A 19,272-nucleotide genomic window follows, 5' to 3' on the forward strand; every position below is an offset into this window, starting at 1 on the left:
TAATTTGAAAAATGAACATCATGTTGAATTGAAGAAAACTTCAAACTAGCGATTCAGACCATAAACACATAACGAAAACATTTACTGAGGTAACAAATCAAATGACAAATAGGGTAATTTTCCAGACTTCAATACAATCTGACTTCTTTTTGCAACCTGATAATCGTTCGATAGAAAGCAAGTTCTGGCACTTCTGCATTGGCTTCATTTTCCAGACACGGAGTCGACGTCCGTTTTTAAATAGTCTATAGTCTGTGCCTGTGTAAACCCATAGGTATTAATTAAACTTTACCATACATTATTAAATCTTTATTCATACCCTACAAAAACAATATTTAACCTAATTGGTCAAAAATGAAATAGCCTACAAATAAATCGAAATACACAAATTTCTATCTTTTAAAAAAAATTATATTTTCCTATTGTTGCTATGTTCTGAAGAACTATTTGTGAACTATTTAGATTTTGCTTCTACAGGTTTTTAACATTACTTTACATACTTAAAGATTAAATGTTAACACAAATACTGCAAGTTGAAGTTTGAGATGATTTTAATCTGGTTTACACAGCATGTCTTACTTTGTCTTCCAAAATGAAAGGTTTATTTTTACAATATCAAGCATGTGTTAACATTTAATTGACTGACACTTAATTTTGTTATTAGGAAAAAGTTTCTCTGCAGAAACTTTAGGGGCGTCACTTTATTGATGGTGTTTGATCATAATAAACTAGGAATAATAACAGTTTTTCTCTGTATGAATATTAATGAAACTTTCCGTAAATTTATTGTTTTTACACTTTATTTGAATTAGTATATTTTACTGAAATTTGACGGTTTGTGTTTGTCTGCCAGTCATTTGACTGTTTTTTTTTTTTTTACAGTGTGTACAAAACAAACAAGTATCAAATTTGTCTTTTCGAATATAATTCTCAACCAAAGAACTGAAACTTTGATTTAATTGAAAGTGTCTTCAAACTGAGTCTTGTCAAATACATTTAAAAACAAGCTGTGGCTTGTATTTATGTTTGAGAAAAAATGTTTTTTTTTAGCTGTAAAAGGTGAATATAATCATAAGAGAGCAGAGACAATGATATATATATATATATATATATATATATATATATATATATATGCATGCTGTAGTTGTGGTCGTTTTGTGTTTGCGGTTGTTTTACATTATTTTCGTCTCTCTGTGGTTGTTTTGTGGCACTTTGGGATCATTTTGTGTTCTTTTGGGGTTAATTTACATTTCTTTGTGACCACTTACTCTGTTTCTACTCTTTTTATATTATATTTTATTTAATTTCTTCAGGGTCATTTTTGCATTTAATCGTCTTCATTTTGCATCTTTTATGGTCATAATACTTCTTTTTGTAGCTATTTTGCATGTTTTTATGATGAATTTGTACGTTCACTATTCCATACATGATTATAAACTTCCATAGGTTCCATCATGCTACAGTTCTTGCCCCCTCCCCAGATTTTGCCTTTGCACGCCGCTGGGGGCGTCACACAGCCTGACAGACTCAACTCAGGGCAAATGCGCCCTTTACGCTCCTTCTTCGCGATGCATTGTGGGACTTTATGTAAACCCAACATGGCAGCCGCCTGCGCCAGAACACTGGGTAAGGTCGGCTGGTCTTTTCTGGAGTCTCCCGCCGCCCGCCGGCCCGGTATCGTCTCATACCTGGTGGGGAATGTGGGCGCACATGGGTCCAGGAGGGCGTACGGTACCGGCGGCACCGGGGTCCGGTCCAAACTGCTCTCCTCTCTGCGGGCAGGAGGAGGAGGAGGCAGGGCGCTGGGCTGCGCCTTCCTGCTAGGTGGAGGTCTGGGACTGTATCAGACCCTGAAGTTCTCTGTGCAGCAGCACCTGGCCGAGGAGGAGACCAAGGTGAGTCCGTTCAGTTCACCTGCACGTCATCCAGGTGAGCTGCGTCCCACTGATCTCCAGTGTCACTCTCTCATTGACAGCAGTTCTCTTAAGTTCACATGTGCACAGGGTCACTGATCTGAACTTGAGCTGCTGCTGCTGCTGTCTGATTTTTAAGAGACAGCAGTTATTACAAGGGTCAGTGAACACATCACATAATAATCTTTAAAGTCTCTAAGGTGAATGAATGAATCCAGCATGAGGGCAGTTTGCAGCATTTAAAATGTGCAGAACACCTGAGACTCCTTCATTTTCTTTCACATTGAAATCTTCATCCAGTCTCTGGAGTCCAACGAGAGCCAGAAAAACCAAATTACATCTGTTAAAGAACAGGGAAATAAATGTGAAAGTATAAACAGAAATAAATAAGGAAATTAAAAAAAAAATGTGGACATTTAAACAGGAATAAATAAAATAATAAAAACAGTGCTTTGCAATAGGGAAAAGCGTTTTTCTTATTATATTTCTTTATATTATCACATTTTTTATTTACTTATTTATTTATTTATTTATATTCATTCCTGCCTTTATTTACACATTTATTTTAATTTTTCTTCTATAGGTTTATTCTCTTTTTTATGGCACTTTATGACTCCATAAGTATCTACTTCACCTTTTACAGCAGATCCAGAAAGTATTCAGTACTTTGTGTTGTAGACTTTATTTTCGATGGAGACGCTCAGAACATTTTTATTTACATATTTTATCATCTATTGTCTAATTTCATTGTCCTTCTATTTGCCCTTAATTTATCGTACTGTTTCATTTTTTAATGTAAAGCTTTGAGCTACATCTCTTGTATTCAAATGCTCTATAAATAAAGTTTATTATTATTATTAAATTTGCCCATCAGTCTTTACTCAATGACCCATAAAGGGGTTTAAGTTTAAGTCTGGGCTTTGGCTCGACCGCTCAAGGACAGTCAGGCTCGTCCTGAAGCCGCTCCAGTGTTGTCATGGCGACATAGTTCAGGTCATTATTGAGCTGAAAGGTGAAAGGTGAACTTGATTCTGAATCTGGTTCCAGGCTCCAGGTGGAGGTCCGAAGTTGACCCTGTACCAGTACAAGACCTGCCCGTTCTGCAGCAAGGTGCGAGCGTTCCTGGACTTCTACGGCTTGCCGTACGAGGTCGTGGAGGTGAACCCGGTGATGAGGCAGGAGATCAAGTGGTCGGCCTACAGGAAGGTGCCCATCCTGATGGTGGACAGCGACGTGGTAAGACAGTCTGATCTCAGCACGTCTACAGCAAAATAATTGTCAACTTTTTAATCGTTTTAAGTCGTTTTATTAAAGGAAGTTTGTACAAATTCGTTTCTGTTTCTCAGATGTGAATGTTTTCTGGTTTCTGGTCTTTTGTGATGGTAAACTCGACTTTTTAATAGACAAAATAAAATATTTGAGCTCTGGGAAATTGGATCATATTTCACAGTTAATCAGGGCCCTCATCGATAGATTAATCAATAACAGATATATAAGCTGTCACCACCTCATACATCTAAACCAGCGTTAACGAACAAAACAGAAAAGAAACCATGTCATTATTTTATTCTTCCCTCCTTGACGTCTTTTTGATTTTTCTCTCTTCTGTTGCAGCAACTGAACGACTCCTCCGTCATCATCAGCTCCCTCAGGTCTTTTTTAGTCAACAGGTGAGTTGTAGCTTCCTGTTAAGTGTTTGTTTGATGAGACGTGAATATTTGTTTTCTCTTGATAATTATTATAAAGATCATTAAATATCCTGCCACTAAAAGCCTTAAAGTAAAATGAAGTTGATTGTGAGGGAAGAACTTGAAACATGCTTCTATTGTTTTTCTACTGTAACAGCTTGTCTCAGTGATGTCGTTAACACAAGAGCTGCAACGATTAGTTGGTTAATCGATCAGTTGATTGATTAATCAAGAAAATAGTCTTAAAAAAAATTGGCTAGAATTGAAAGATAAACAGCATTAGAGTGAAGCTCGTACTGAAGCTTTAAACATGAACGTTTGTTTTCCAGGGAGAAAAGTGTGTCTGACATCGTCCGCTGTTACCCGGAGATGAAGTCTGTGAACGACAGCGGGAAGCAGGTGACGGAGTACGCCAACAAGTACTGGCTGATGCTGAGCGAAGACGAGACCGCCGTGATTTACCCCGAGAAGGGGATGCAGAAGTAAGTCCACACCTGCTCACACACACCTGCTGCTCACACACACCTACTGCTCACACACACCTACTGCTCACACACACCTACTGCTCACACACACTGCTCCACACACACCTGCTGCTCACACACACCTACTGCTCACACACACCTGCTGCTCACACACACCTGCTCCTCACACACACCTGCTGCTCACACACACCTGCTCCTCACACACACCTACTGCTCACACACACCTGCTCCTCACACACACCTGCTGCTCACATACCTCTGCTGCTCACACACACCTGCTCCTCACATACCTGCTGCTCACACACACCTGCTCCTCACACACACCTGCTGCTCACACACACCTGCTGCTCACACACACCTGCTCACACACACCTGCTGCTCACACACACCTGCTGCTCGCACACACCTGCTCCTCACACACACCTGCTCCTCACACACACCTACTGCTCCACACACACCTACTGCTCCTCACACCCCTGCTCCTCACACACACTTGCTGCTCACACACACCTACTGCTCACACACACCTGCTGCTCGCACACACCTGCTCCTCACACACACCTACTGCTCGCACACACCTGCTCCTCACACACACCTGCTGCTCACACACACCTACTGCTCGCACACACCTGCTGCTCGCACACACCTGCTCCTCACACACCCCTGCTCCTCGCACACACCTGCTGCTCGCACACACCTGCTGCTCGCACACAGCTGCTCCTCACACACACACCTGCTCCTCACACACACTTGCTGCTCACACACACCTGCTGCTCACACACAGTTGCTGCTCACACACACCTGCTGCTCACACACACCTGCTCCTCACACACACCTACTCCTCACACACACCAGCTCCTCACACACACCTACTGCTCCTCACACACCCCTGCTCCTCACACACACTTGCTGCTCACACACACCTGCTCCTCACACACACCTGCTCCTCACACACACCCTGCTCCTCACACACCCCTGCTCCTCACACACACCTGCTCCTCACACACACCTGCTGCTCACACACACCTGCAGGGTGGTTTCCATGTGGCTAACCAGGCTCCTTCTCCTCACATCTGAGCTCCCTAGACCATAATGCACAGCATCTCCACAATGAAAGTCATGAGACATGGCTGAAAGCTCCAGCAGGTCGACCTTTATTCTGGATGTTTTCCTTCTCTGTTTCCAGGGAGGAGATGAAGTGGCGCCAGTGGGCCGACGATTGGCTCGTGCACCTTATATCTCCCAACGTGTACCGGACCACCAACGAGGCCCTGGCCTCCTTCGACTACATCGTGCGTGAGGGAAAGTTCGGTACCTTTGAGGGTTTCTTTGCCAAATACGTCGGCGCTACGGCCATGTTCCTCATCTCCAAGAGGCTGAAGAGTCGGTGAGTGAAACGTGAACAAACATCTTCCAGTGATCCTCGGTTCAGTTCAAGCGTTATTGATCTGCTCGTTGCTCCTGGAGTTAGCACTTGTAGTTTTTGTGTTTTTAAAATCGGCGTTTGAACGTCAGAGTCGTTTATTTTTCTCCTTTTGATCCAACAGACACAACCTGCAGGACGACGTCAGGCAGGATCTCTACAAGGCCGTCAACGACTGGGTGGCAGCCATCGGCAAGAAGAGGAAGTTCATGGGCGGAGAGCATCCTAACCTGGCAGACCTGGTGAGGGAACGCACCTGTTGTATTCCTGCAGGTTTCACCTCCTGTCAACCTGAACACCTGTTTCAACTCACTGTGAAACTGACAGTCTCAGCTGTGAGATGAGATGAGATGAGGAAATTCAAATTTGACACAGAACAACAATGAATAATGAAGTTATACCTTTTTATATAAAAGCACAATTTAAATAACACATGAGAAAGGTTAGTATGTTACTGGTTATTAGTCTATTAGCAGTACAGATGTTACCTTGCTAAAACATCTCAATCTCAACATGGTAGCATGTTAGCAAGTTAGCATAAACCAGCTAACGTACTTTCTATTTATCATTGAGTTTACAGCTGAAGCTAATTTGGCCTCTGTAAAACCAGATGTTAGATGCTAATTGTGACATCGAATGGATGATATGCACGTTAACATCTTAGTAGTAGCCATGTTGTTAGCAGGTTAGCATAACGTTCTGTGATCATGTTAAAATCTAGTGTTTACCATTAGGTTTTAGAAGAAACAGTAGTTACATGTCACAATTTACCAAGTTAAATGTTAGCATAACACGCTAATAATACATTAACATGCATGTTAATATGCTCATGTATTGACAATTTAGTAAAGTACCATTTTAAGGTACTTGTACTTGAGTATTTCCATTTTCTGCTACTTTATCCTTCCACTCCACCACATGTATTTTACAGCTGCACTTACTAGTCACTTTTCGGATTAAGATTTTACATTCAAAATCAAACAATAAGCTTATAAAATATAATTTATTGCTAAAGATTAAACCAGTGATTTCAAACCTTTTTGAAATGTGATAAGTTACACAAAAAAAACTGACTTTTTGAGGCCCACAAAATAATGACTTCCCCTCTAAACTTCTCATCTCTATTTACAGAAAATTTCACAATAAAATCAAAATAAATATATATATTTGATTTGGTATCTGAGATTTTTTTTATCCCCATCCATCCATGTTGTGCTGCACACGGCGACTTGTTTATCTTGGCCTCTGAACGTTTCCCTCCGTCTGCAGGCGGTGTTCGGCGTCCTCAGAGTGATGGAGGGTCTGCAGGCGTTCGACGACATGATGGAGAACACCAAAGTCAAATACTGGTACAAACGCATGGAGAGAGCGACGCTCAACCACGAGGGCCGAGACTGAGGCCGAAAACGGGTGAAGGAGGCCGGAGAAACACCGAGCGCCTCCAGCCTCAAACAGACGGAACCAGAAAACCTCCAGCAAGAATAGTGACCAGCATCGGGAAGCAAGAAGTCCTGCTTCTGTTGTGGAAACGGTTTGAGAGCGGTCACCGCTGCCATGATTGATTTACTGCTCCGCACACACGCGCACACACACACACACACACACACGCACACACACACAAGTTTAAACCTGTTGATTCATCAGAGCGAGTTCACTGCAGACGTTGACGTAGATAAACACATGAAAACAGTTGTCACATATTTAATTTCACCCTTTTATGACCAGGCTGCTTTGTGGTGGTTCATTTACGGGTGTCTGTGATTTGTACTGACCTCTACTGGTGAAGTGTTGGAACTGCAACATCAATAAAAACATACTGAGTCTTTTCTGCAACTTTAAGGCAGTTAACCAACAGAGTGAAGTCAGATACTCACACAGGAGTAAAGGAGTAAGTCAGCATGTCTCTGGTGCAGCAATTTCATGCAAATATGTTTGATTTATTTTGTGTTACCGGGGAAGTAAACATCTCACTAGTTGAAGCTTTAATAGTTCGACATACCGCAGGGTTTCTGTGCAGATCTGGAAAATGATTTCACACATTTTGAGCTCTTGATTGGAGTTTAAAATGTTTGGGAACTGCTTGTATTTCATGAATTATTTCTTGTTAAAAAATCTTAAACATGGTCTATTCGAGTGGTTCCAGCCAGAGTTTGAGCCTCGACACATTATCTATGGAACAAAACAAAATCTCTCTGTACGACTGTTTGAATTTCTTCAGATTTTGCTCCTAGTTTTGCCGTTTTAAATATTATAGTTTAGCTTTCAAACACATGTTGTGAAGAGAGACTCATCCATATGAAGCTTCTGTCAGACTCTGGTTCTGTTTCAGGTCCATGTTGTTGAGATCAGCAGCTGTGGCCTCCAGGAGATCAGGTTATCTCTGTATTTATTTCAGATCAGTGATGCAGGATCGGTCCGGCAGCGGGGAATCAATAAGCTCATCAGCTGCTGCTCTTTCTCTCTTTAGGAGTCAAATGAAAATTAAATGAAAGAGGAACTGGTGAACTGCCGGTTTGAATGTACTTAATATGCAAACTGTCAGCTGCAGATTAATTCCTATATTAATTGTATTAAACGACTCAATGTGCATAGCTGTAAAAAGGTCAAATAAAAAAAGGAAACCTGGCGTTGTGTGTTTTTATTGTCACAACAGAAAATGATTTACATTTAGTTCTTTTTCCATCAGATTTGATGAATTATCTTTAAGTTATCAGGATGCTGCAAAAGTAAACACCTCAATATTTTTTGCACGTTGTTCGTCCATCTTATGCAGGAAATCTCTGTTACGCTTCGACGGAGCTTCTTCAGATTTGGCGCAAACATTCATGAGGACTCGAGGATGAACTGATTGGATGTTTTCGGCCTTTTGAACGAAGGGTGAAGAAGAAAAATACACAAACCGAAGCATGACAGAAACGTCCAGTAAACTGTTGATGAGGTTTTATTTCAGACATCTGCTTCATTGATGGATTTTTACAGAGATTACAATCATCCTGGGATCTACTCCATCTGTTTATTCAACATTAGTCGGAACAAAACTAATCACAATGAATTTCATGTTAAAGCTCAGACTCGTCTTCAGGTTCCTGCTTCAATTTGAGGAAAAATACTGAAAACTCTGAAGAACTCATAGTTTTGTAACGTCACCACCTGTGTTTTTAATTTTCGGGGTAACTTCATTCACGATGACTAAACGACAGTTCGTCAAACCACAAACCTCTGTTCCACACGGTGGATTCATACAAAAATAAATAGCAAATCATTCGACACAACTGTGATTTGAGCAGCGACTGATGATCCTGTTGAGACCAAATTTCATGACAATAAAAAGATTTTCCCTCTCGACAGGAAACACAATAAACTAACAGTAAAACTGAAACAAACTGCTGTGAACAATCTGATCTTCAACACCGGAGGCACTTCAGAAAAACTTGACACCTCACCACGACAGCATCATTGTTATTGCATGTTCTCATTTAAGAAAATTTGGCTCTTTTTCGTTGCACACACACGAATTACGAAGCAGAAAAATATCCGTGCACGACAGAAACATCTGGACAAGGACACCCAGTAATCCATCTGAACAGATGTTTGGAGGACGGATGTCGTTGTCGGTGTTATTCCAGAAGTGCTTCCTATAGATAAATATCGTGTTAGCAGTTTAAATCTTTTTCCAAAGCTGCTGATAAATGTCTCAGAATCTAAAAATGAAGCTGAGCGTCGTCATCCATCAGCTGCCGCCCGATCAGCTCAGAGACATAAAACCAGAGCGGGTTTCTTCCCAGCAGCTTCCTGACTACAGAGCGAGTCTCCCTCCCGCCTCAGAGGAGCTTCCTCAGCATCATCCCTCTCTTCCCGTCTTCAGGCCTGAACGCGGCGTCCTGCAGCAACGTCCAACGCGTCTCCTCCTCCCTCACGACCTCCAGAACATGGAGGTGAGCTGACCTTTGGGCGGACTGATCTGTCGGCTCTGCAGTGACGTCTTTTCACAAGAAACAGAAACAAGTTACAGTTACAAACACATCCTGTCTAAGGAGCTTCCCCCGTGTTGCCGTGCACCGATTGAGGCAGAACATTACGACCACTCCTGCTTTATGTGACGCTGTTCCTCCACTTGATGCCAAAACCCACTGAGGCGTGGATTCTACATGACGTCTGAAGGCGTCCTGTGTTTTCTGGCATCAAGACTTTAGGGACAGATCCTTGAAGCTGCGGATCAGACTTGTTCTAGCACATCATCAAAAACCGCGTCGTGGTTTTTCCCCCTCCACAGACCAGAGTCAGTAAGTTCTCACCAGGAGCAGGCGGCGAGCCGTCTCGTTTCAGATCTGCTCCGACTCCGTCGTCTGGTCTTTGTCAAAGTCCTTCAGATCTTTAACTCTGCACATTTCTCCCATATCCAACATGGACTTCAAGAGCCGACTGTTCACTTACCTTCTAATCTAATTCAGATTCAGATTCAGTTAATCAACATTATTCACTTCCTCTGTCTGTGGTCGCAGTGTTTTGGCTCATCACTGTCTGACAGTTGTGTTCATTAGCATTAGCTCATTAGCTCACATTAACAGTGAGTCTCTTACCTCTAGAAACTGTTTGAGTCTGATGACTGAGCCCATCTGTCCACTGCTGGTCACTGCTTCAATCCTGGAGACACCAAAGACGAGCAGTGACATGTTAGAGTTAAACATCTGGACACAGCTGCAGCTGCTGCTGCTGAGGATGATCTCCGCTACAGGATCAGGCTCGGAGTGTGTTTACCTGGGGAAGTACTCCTCTTTAAGAAGCAGGATGAGTTTCCAGAACTGACCCTGATACTGTTTCATCAGAGCGTTTCCACAAACCTGAGGGAGACAACAGACAAACATCAGTTACACCCACAGCTGCCGTCAGCGAGCAGAGCAGGAAAATAAGATTTAACTGTCACTAATGAGGCTTTAAGGGTCTGAGCTTCAGACAGTGACGTGACGATTCAGCCCGAGAAGCGGCTCTGAAAACATACAGACCAAATCTAATCCACCTGAACTGATCATAGCAACACACTCACACAAGCTCCGACCTCATCAGAGATAATCATCGAATACTAAACTTTAATCACACACACTATCAGACGATATAAAGACAATGTAAAGACAGGAAGTCAGAAGATTAAATCTCTTAAAGCACAATGATGTGGAAATAAAAACAACAACTCATGAGTCACTTTATAAGCTGTTATTTATCCAGAGTCATCCAGAAGGAAATTCGACTTAAAGTCATAAAAGAAAGAAAGAATAATTAAGGTTTTTTCAAAAAGCAAAACAGCTGAAACAAAAGTGTAACTGTGTCGCAGCAGAGCGGGAGAGAGACAACATCCCTGCGCTGTCTGAATGACTTTATGTGAAAATAAACTCACCTCCAGGAAGTCGAACAGCAGCGTCGCCGTGATGTCGGCCAGCGGCTCCATGTTGAGCATCTGAGCCAACCAGCGCCAGCCGTGGTTCAGACCGTGAGGAACCGACTGTAACCACGGAGAACAAAGAACCGTTTATTACAGTAAACTATGAAAACATGCACCAGGTCACTTTGTGATTTAAGAGGCTAAAACATGAGAATAAGACAAAGATAAAAGAGGAAAATGCAGGTTCTGCATAAAATGAAAAGAGTGTTTGTTGAGACAAAACATGTAAATGATAAAAACACGATATATTCTTCTCAACAGAACTCCTTTAAAAGACAACGACACGCAAGTAAACTTTAATGTTTCCAGATCTGAAGAGGAAACCTGGTGAACCTGAGATCCATTTAAATATTTCTAAAGACTTAAATTCAGTTCCACATCTGTCACTTCTGATTCTGAGCGAACAGGAAGCTCAGAACGATCATCAGGTGTGACACGTTTGTTTTATTTTTACCCCCTGTTTGGAGCCGTACGGCCACCGCAGCTGGATCATGGCGGCGTACAGACGGATCATCCCAGACATCCTCTTCAGGAAACTGTCCTGACCTTCCACCCCGGAGTCGTCGACGCGGTAACCAAGAATCCTGAGGGAGTGAAGGTAGAAAACACCCGATGTGAACCTGCACCCTGAGTAAAGAGGAGGATGAAGTGACGCGTCTGAGCGGCTCACCTCTGATATTCCTCCACGGGTGTGCCGTCCTTCATCGGGGGGTAATGCGGGACCGCGTACGGACATTTCTTGTGCAGGTGGGCGAGGATGAGGTCTCCCACCCGAGGGTGCAGCTCCCAGACACCAGAGGCCACCACGGCGATGGGGAAGGCGGCTTCGTGGTGAGACGCCACCTCCTCCTCTCCTTGTTTCTGTCCAGAGGAGTTCAGCTTTGATTTGGTTTGTTGTGTGTAAACAGCTTTTGTTTGTTCGTTCGTACACATTGTAAACCGAACACAGAGAATATGAAAATCCTGTGCGTTGCAGGAGTGAAGGATTTTATTAACTCTGTACTGATCATGACCTTCAATCCAACACTGGGAAACTTAAAGAGATCAAAGATTCTGGGAGAAATAAACTTCTTCAGACTGCAGGGGAACAAGTTGCCTCCAGGAAATCTGGGATGTTCAAGTAAAGCTACGATGCAGTTTTACACAGCAATTTGAAGGTATAATCTTGGGGTACCGGCATTTTGTTTTGACATTTTATTTATAAACCATTAATGAAGAAAACCTGAAGTCAGATCCACTGATAATGAAAATAAATGTTATTTTTGCAGCAATAATCCAGGATTCTTGTGGATCTTTCATTTATAAGTTTCAACAAATCAAATTTCAGACTTAAAGATGTTTCTATGGCTGCAGCTACTCTAAATAACAAATCAATAATAGTACCTATCTATGCTTTTCCTTTTTTGTTTGGATATAATCTCAGTCAATAGTGAAAAATGCCAAATACAGAGTCCAAGGTGAAACCAAGTATTTCATTCACAATGTTAGAAAATGTGGTGAAAGCAGCAGATCCTCATATTTGAGAAGCTGCAACCACAGAACTGTTGACATTTTATTTGATAAATGACAAATAATTATCAATATTACTGTCAAATCACTATCTCCCAATCACTGCAGCATGATTTCATCCTGCCCTTTCTAAACGAGCTCCTCTGACAGATCAACTTCATCAAACAGCACGAGGCGAACTCACCACAAACTTCTCGGCCAGTTTGTAGCAGACAAAGTCCAGGCCCTGAGGATGCTGGGAGGTGGAGACGGACTTCCCCCCCGACACCACCGGCCGCCCCGACAGCAGCTTGTCGATCTTGTCGAAGATTTCACGGAGCTGCGACCCGGAGTTGCTGGCGATCTGACTGACGGGGATGGTGGCGGCTTTCTGCAGCTCCAGCTTCAGCTTCTTCGTCTGCGTGGAGACGAGAAAGAAAACAAAACAAGCCTGAATATGGGTCACGCCTTGTTATCAGACTTTGAGGACAGGAGACACTGTTGGGAAAACTTCCCTGAGATCTCAGAGACTGAAACATGAAGCACAGTCAAACACAAAAAACCCCACACTTGTGTGACCGACGCTCTCTCCTGTCACAATCATTTTCTCTGACAGTTCCCGTTTCCCAGACTCTCAGTCTGAGCTCATCCTCTGTGACGGCTGCGATTCTTCTTCTTCTTCTTCTGTTTGACAGATTTTCTCCCAGGAGACGCTGAGAGCTCCAATTCAATCATCACCAACGTCTGCAGGTTAAACTGGGCCGACACTTTAAAACTGACTGAAAACACTCGCAACATCACGCCTACGAACAACCCACAATGCACCACTCTCTGTAGAAGACACTGGTGCTCTCTCCATTCAAAAAGAAAGAACCGTCATCAAATATGAGACAATATATATAATATAAATATTGTATAATATTCAGGCAAACATGTATTTAATATACATGTAAATTAATTAAATGTTTTACTTTTACGTCACATAAAACTGTTGTCATTATCGTTATTAGTAGTTTTACTGTTTGTATTTGTTTTTTTCTTGTTTCCATTTGTCTTTGATTTTAATTTACATTGTTTTGCATTATGATTTTACCTTACTTACATTATTATTATTATTATTAGTCTACAATTGTGCCTTTTATTACTGGTGCGTCCCTGAGGCTGTTGGGGCTTTTCCCAGCTTCGTTACCAACATTGATGCAGAGAAGAAGAACTCACCTGGGCGTCTTTCGGGGAGTTGAGTTGTTCGAAGGACTGAGCGCACTGAGCGGCTGAATCCTGCAGCTCCTTCAGCCACTTCAACGTGCCGTCTTCAGCGCTGTTCTGCAGCCCTGTGGGAAGATGTTGCGCAATAATATTAATAGATTAATATATATCAATATTAATTATTGTAATGTGATGATTCTGGGGTTTGCAGTTGTTCAATTTTACATATTTAACTACAGAGTTGTCGACAGATTTGAGAAGATTTTCCACTGTGTTTTGGAAAATCTTTTTCTCTCCTAGAGGTTTTTCCTCCTGCAGCGACTTGGCGCTAAATGCTTCGCATCAACTCAGCTTGAAACGCAATTAAAAACAAATGTCACAGTTGCTCTTCTTGTCGGATGATTGATCTGTTCCTCCAGCAACAGGAAATAAATGTGTTTCCTCATCCTCAATCCTTTCACTCACCAACACTGTCCGCTCTGCTTTTTCTGTTTCACATCATTGTAAATGAAATTGAATCTTTTTAGATTTTAGCCTGGAAGTTTCTGCAGAGCGCACGAGAAAAACCTTTCCACGTCAGAAAACAAGCTCCCAGCTCCATCGCTCACCACCAAACCGACAGTTTCAGCTTCATGATCTTGACTTTTGTCCCTCATAAATCACATTTTGATTTACAGATCAAAGACAGGGAGAAGGTCTCTCTCACCTCTCCTCTGCGCCTTCTCTTTGGCCGACTGCGCCGCCTTCTTCTGCGCCTCCTGCTGCACCTGTAGCTCCGCCTGCTTCCTGCGCACCTCCTCCTCCTCCTGGTCCTTCTTCTTCTTCTCTTGAACCTTGGCGACCTCCTCCTGCATCAGCCGGATCAGCGCCCTCATCTCGTGGAGGGCTCGCTCGGCCACAGTCATGTCCTCCACGCTGGGGAACTCTCCCTAGAAAAGACGCAGCGGAGACAGTTACACACAGATAGGATGTCTGGTTCGTCCTGAAGCGGGAAACCTGAGTCTAATTTACCATATACTTTACTTTTTCTATCACTTTTTATGTGAACAACTGAATGCAACACAATAAATGTCTTCCTGCAGAGACCGTCTGAACACGTGCCATCACTCATCATCATTCTCACTCCACCTCCCAGTCGGCTTTTTATTCACCTGCACCACGACATCAACTTCAGACATCACAGTCGTCTTGTTCAACCAGAGTCTAACAGAGTTTATGATACAAAATATTCAGTACAGAGAATTCAACACTCAATTACTCGATCCTCAGAAATCGAATCAACAATTTTTAATAGTCTTTTCTTCCTTTCTCTCCTCCTCTGGTTGCAGCTTCTCAAATGTGTCGATTTGCTGCTTTTCTCTCTTTAATTTCACTGTAAATATTTTAAGAAAAATCACCTTTGGCTTTGGAAAAATTCTTTTTTGGGCATTTCTCACATTATCTGACACATTATAGACACACGGATCAATCAAATGATCCATCCAGCCGTTTTGTTCCACTTATCCGAGGTCGGGTCTTGATGGCAGCAGGTCAGGCAAAGTGGTTCTACTTTGCTTTAATCAAATAAAGAATCCTAAAATAAATATGATATGTCCAAGTTGAGAAAATAAAACTGTGTAAAAGAAGATCAAGATAATTTTACTGTTTATTTTTTCTTCCAAATAAGTTTGGATGTGGAAACTAAATTCCAACCTGTCTGATCATCTTCCTGCTGTGATGATTGAACCGAGGGGGAAAATGTAAACCCAGATCTGACAACTTCTAACACAACCACGTTTTCCGCTGTCGTTGTAGAAGCTGCCACGATCCAAACCTGAGCTTCAACCATCAGGAGTTAAACTGACCTCTGCCGTCTTTCTCACCACCTCCGACACCTGGGAGCACAGCTGGTTCCCGCGGGTGCTGAAGGAGCTGAGGCCGGCCGGTGGAAGGTGGGTGTTGGTCTGGGTGGACGGCTCCAGCAGCTGGTTGAGCTGCAGGATCTCCTCCTGGATGGTGTTCAGGTTACGTAGCCGCTCCCTGCCCTCTGCCTGCCGCTGCCGCTCCAGCTCCGCCTCCCGCAGGCGCTGCTGCTCCGCCTCCCTCAGCCGCAGGTTCAGGATCTGACGCCGAGGACAACGAAGAAAATTTATTAATAAAAGGTACAACACCTGCAAGGCGGCCATCTTTATCCAGTGTCTCAAAGTGATGCGATTTCAGCTGAATTTGTTTTTTAAGGAGGCGTTCACACCAGTCTCCTCTCCAATGATCGTACCTTCATCCGGTGCCGCTGCTCTTCCTTCAGCTTCTCTTGGCGCCCGATGCTCTCTTTGGTTCTGAGGTACAGAGAGAGGAAAACCACGCCGTTAAAGTCACATGTGACATTTGAGAAACATGAAACAGCATGAGCTTTGCATCCTTACTCTCTGTCCATCATGTCCCTTATGATCTGGCACTCCTGTCTCTGCTTCAGCTCCATGAGCTCCTCGAAGCGTTTCAGCTGCTCCGACTCGGCGCTCGCCACCGCCGCCAGCTGCTTCTCCTGCATCTCCTGCCGCTGTCTGAACGCCACCTGAGCGTCAGATTTAAGATATCAACAGGTGAGATTATGTATTTCACATAAAAAAAACATTATATACAGCCAACATCTTTTTGTCACAGGGCTGTTGAGCTGATCTTATAAAATCACCGTCTCTGACCTTTGCCTTTTCTCGACATTTCTCCTCAGCTTTGAGAATGCAGCCGGCCATCTCCATGGCTTTAGGCGACAGCAGGGAAATGGCAGGTGGTGACGCTGGACTGGAAACCTCACTGACATCTGCCTCAGGATCTTCATCCTTCACCTCATCACTAACAGCCTGCAGCACGTTAAAATGAGCAAAAGACAGTTAGAAAATTCAGGACAAGGTTCAGACAGAGCCACAGGGAATAAAACTAAGTTTGTTCACCTCAAGAAACAGACGATTTGCAGGTTTTCAGACCCGAATTTAGTAAAATGTCTGTCTGTTTTTATTTTACACAAACAGCCTTAATTTGAATTCAACATATTTGAACGTGAACTTTTTCTTCTTCTATTTTTATCATGTTTTATCCCGTCTCACAATTCATTTGTCTCCTGCTTTAGCAGCAAACAACTCAATAGCACCTGAAGTGTAAATAAATGGACAAAAAGTTGCTTATTGACATGTGGTTGAAAGCTCAAAAATTATAATATAATATAATAATAAAATTTAAAAAAATTAAATAAAATTTAAAAAATTTTGTTGAGAATTTTTTGGACAAGATCAAGTTCTAATGTGAATTTGGGTGAACTCTTCCTTTAACCTGCCAGCTTTACACTGTAATTTGATAAATGAATAGAAGAACACAGGGAAATCAGCACGTATTCACGTCTGGAGGAGAGACTTAGACTTACCTGCTCATGTTCGGCCTTTAAAGACAGGGCTGCGGACAGTGTGATGTGCTTAGTGTTGATGTCAAGGACAGATCCTGTGGAGGAAAGGGAGGCGGGGATCTCCTCCGACAAGCCAGGGCTGGAGTCTCCGGAGATGGAGCCCAGAAAGCAGGACTTCTGCAGGGGCGAGGAGCCGATTCGCTCCAAGATGATGCCAGAGCGTGAAGACAAGCTGATGGCCTCTTTGCAACCTGCCATAATATGCTGCAAGAACATAGACACATTATAACTCAAGTGTAATTCATTCATTGAAAGTGTTTTGGGCTTGTATTTCTTTAAGGAGAGAGAGGACGAGCACACTCAGCTCCAATGGTTAAATAATATATCACAGACATCTCAACCACAGAGTCTTAAATATATTGATATACACACCACCAAAAGTATGAATGAGCTCAAGACAAATATTCACTGTTAGAAAAATTCATTGAAAAATCAGCATTAGTTTCCACATATATTCAAACAAAAAGATCTCAGATTCAGGTACATGAAAAGCTGATTAACTAAAATTGCTGGGAGCCATCAGAACAGTGTGAGGATCCTTTGTCTGATTCTTGCCATGAGTTTCTGGATGGACCATGATGATCAAGATAACACTGACAATCATACAGTTCTGGGTTTCATTATATTTAAGTCGATGCAAAACATTGGGAAAAATAACATTTGATACTGGGACTCAAGCAGCTATTGAAATGAGACTATTTGAGCGGTTTAGAGGGGGAGTGTCTTTCATACACAGCTACACACTTTTTTAATTTGAGAAAGACCAAAAAACTTTGGACCAACTAGTTTAACCTTCAACAACTGGTTTCCCTTTATGAGTTTATCACTTTTTGTTTAAAGGTAAAAACCTCCGTCTGCAATTTAAGCAATAACTACAGCTGTCATATAAACATAGTGAAGTAAAATGTAGAATATTTCCCTCCTAAGTAACTGAAAATGAAAGTAACTCACCATTACACTGTACAACAGCTCACCTGTGTGAAAGGTGAACACACTACACACTGTATATATCATATTTATACTGTATACGCCGCCATTTTGCACTGAACACTTTAACATTAAAATTGCACACTGTATTTCTGATCTGTATACTACTAGTACACTGTTTATTATCTGCACACTGTTGTTTTCTTGACTCATTTGTGGCTGTTGGTGTTTTTCGTGTATATGATGTATAATTTTTCTTCGTATATTTTTATCAAAGTGACAGTAACTCAACATTGTACTAAAGTAAATGTACTTAAGTGCTTCCTTCTACTGTTTGTTGGTTCAGTATCGGTGACTTAGCAAACTGTGGTGGTCCTGTTGTCACTACAGGTCGCCATAGTTTCGCTAAATGTTCAAACAGTCACTTAAATTAATATATCAACGGTGGTTAAGTCATCTAACATTAGGTAAACAGGCAGGGGGCAGCTTAGCCTGGCTAACGTGAACTAGCCATTAGCTAGCTAGCTAGCATCAGAGTTAGCCGGCGGTTAACTCACCTCGCCCCTGTCCGACCAGTGCGGGTCAAAAGTGACTTTTCCCTTTGGTGAATTTTTTAAAGCCTCTATAACGTCCCATTTTTTACCCATCGTTTCAGCAGGCATCCCGACAGACTCGTACACAAAACCCAAAAACTACTAACTAACGATAACGCTGAGCTAAATTTTGAACCGCCTGATGAGGCAACATTAATTGCACTCCGACAAGAAACGCGGTATGGCGGCTCCACGGTTCCGGCCTTGCTATCCCCCTTATATTTATATTTTATATTTTGTTTTAAGTTAAATGGTCTCATAAGAAAATAGTATTGCATACAATAAAATGTATTCCATCCAATAACAATATTTATTTTGCTAATGAGAGTATTTCTGGATAGGTGGCTGAAATGGGGGCATTGCAGTCCCTGAGCCGGCCTTTTTTCTTAATTGGGTCTTTAATTTGTTTGTCTTTTATTTGTTTAATGTACTCATATAAATACTCAACTCTCAAGCAATAAATTAAATGCTAACTGCAACACGACATATGGGAAAAGTCGGCCAAAAAGCCCTTCACTTGGTCGTCAGTTCTGTTACCGCGCAAACCCAATTATAAAAGTTAAAATATAAACTAGAAAATTCCTGGAGAAGTTTTGAATGTGCCTGCTGCTTGGTGCGTGTACTTCACTCCCCACGTTTCACTCCGTTATTCTCAGTTTCATTCATGTCAGCAAAATGC

The 19,272-nt window shown here is 42.3% G+C and overlaps 2 protein-coding genes across 2 annotated transcripts; one reads left to right on the forward strand and one right to left on the reverse strand.

Annotated features, from left to right (window-relative positions):
- Nucleotides 1-1,579: 1,579 nt before the first annotated feature.
- Nucleotides 1,580-8,135, forward strand: ptges2 (prostaglandin E synthase 2). The gene is made up of 7 exons (XM_023394967.2): nucleotides 1,580-1,895; nucleotides 2,961-3,149; nucleotides 3,528-3,583; nucleotides 3,931-4,083; nucleotides 5,273-5,473; nucleotides 5,634-5,751; nucleotides 6,779-8,135. The coding sequence occupies exons 1-7, from the start codon at nucleotides 1,599-1,601 to the stop codon at nucleotides 6,905-6,907; spliced, it is 1,143 nt and encodes a 380-aa protein (XP_023250735.1). The 5' UTR covers nucleotides 1,580-1,598; the 3' UTR covers nucleotides 6,908-8,135.
- A 297-nt stretch (nucleotides 8,136-8,432) lies between these two features.
- Nucleotides 8,433-18,763, reverse strand: gle1 (GLE1 RNA export mediator). The gene is made up of 15 exons (XM_023394966.2): nucleotides 18,558-18,763; nucleotides 17,035-17,277; nucleotides 16,319-16,477; nucleotides 16,043-16,191; nucleotides 15,895-15,955; nucleotides 15,485-15,742; nucleotides 14,347-14,569; nucleotides 13,653-13,765; nucleotides 12,640-12,852; nucleotides 11,617-11,807; nucleotides 11,401-11,530; nucleotides 10,902-11,006; nucleotides 10,268-10,350; nucleotides 10,090-10,153; nucleotides 8,433-9,491 (listed from the first exon to the last, which is right to left on the reverse strand). Exons 1-15 carry the CDS (start codon nucleotides 18,660-18,662, stop codon nucleotides 9,423-9,425), a joined length of 2,166 nt encoding a protein of 721 aa, XP_023250734.1. The 5' UTR covers nucleotides 18,663-18,763; the 3' UTR covers nucleotides 8,433-9,422.
- Nucleotides 18,764-19,272: the final 509 nt, after the last annotated feature.

The sequence above is a fragment of the Seriola lalandi genome, unplaced genomic scaffold (assembly GCF_002814215.2).
Source record: "Seriola lalandi dorsalis isolate HSWRI2012SDOR001 ecotype SW California unplaced genomic scaffold, Sedor1 jcf7180002054955, whole genome shotgun sequence".
Taxonomy (NCBI): Eukaryota; Metazoa; Chordata; class Actinopteri; order Carangiformes; family Carangidae; genus Seriola; species Seriola lalandi.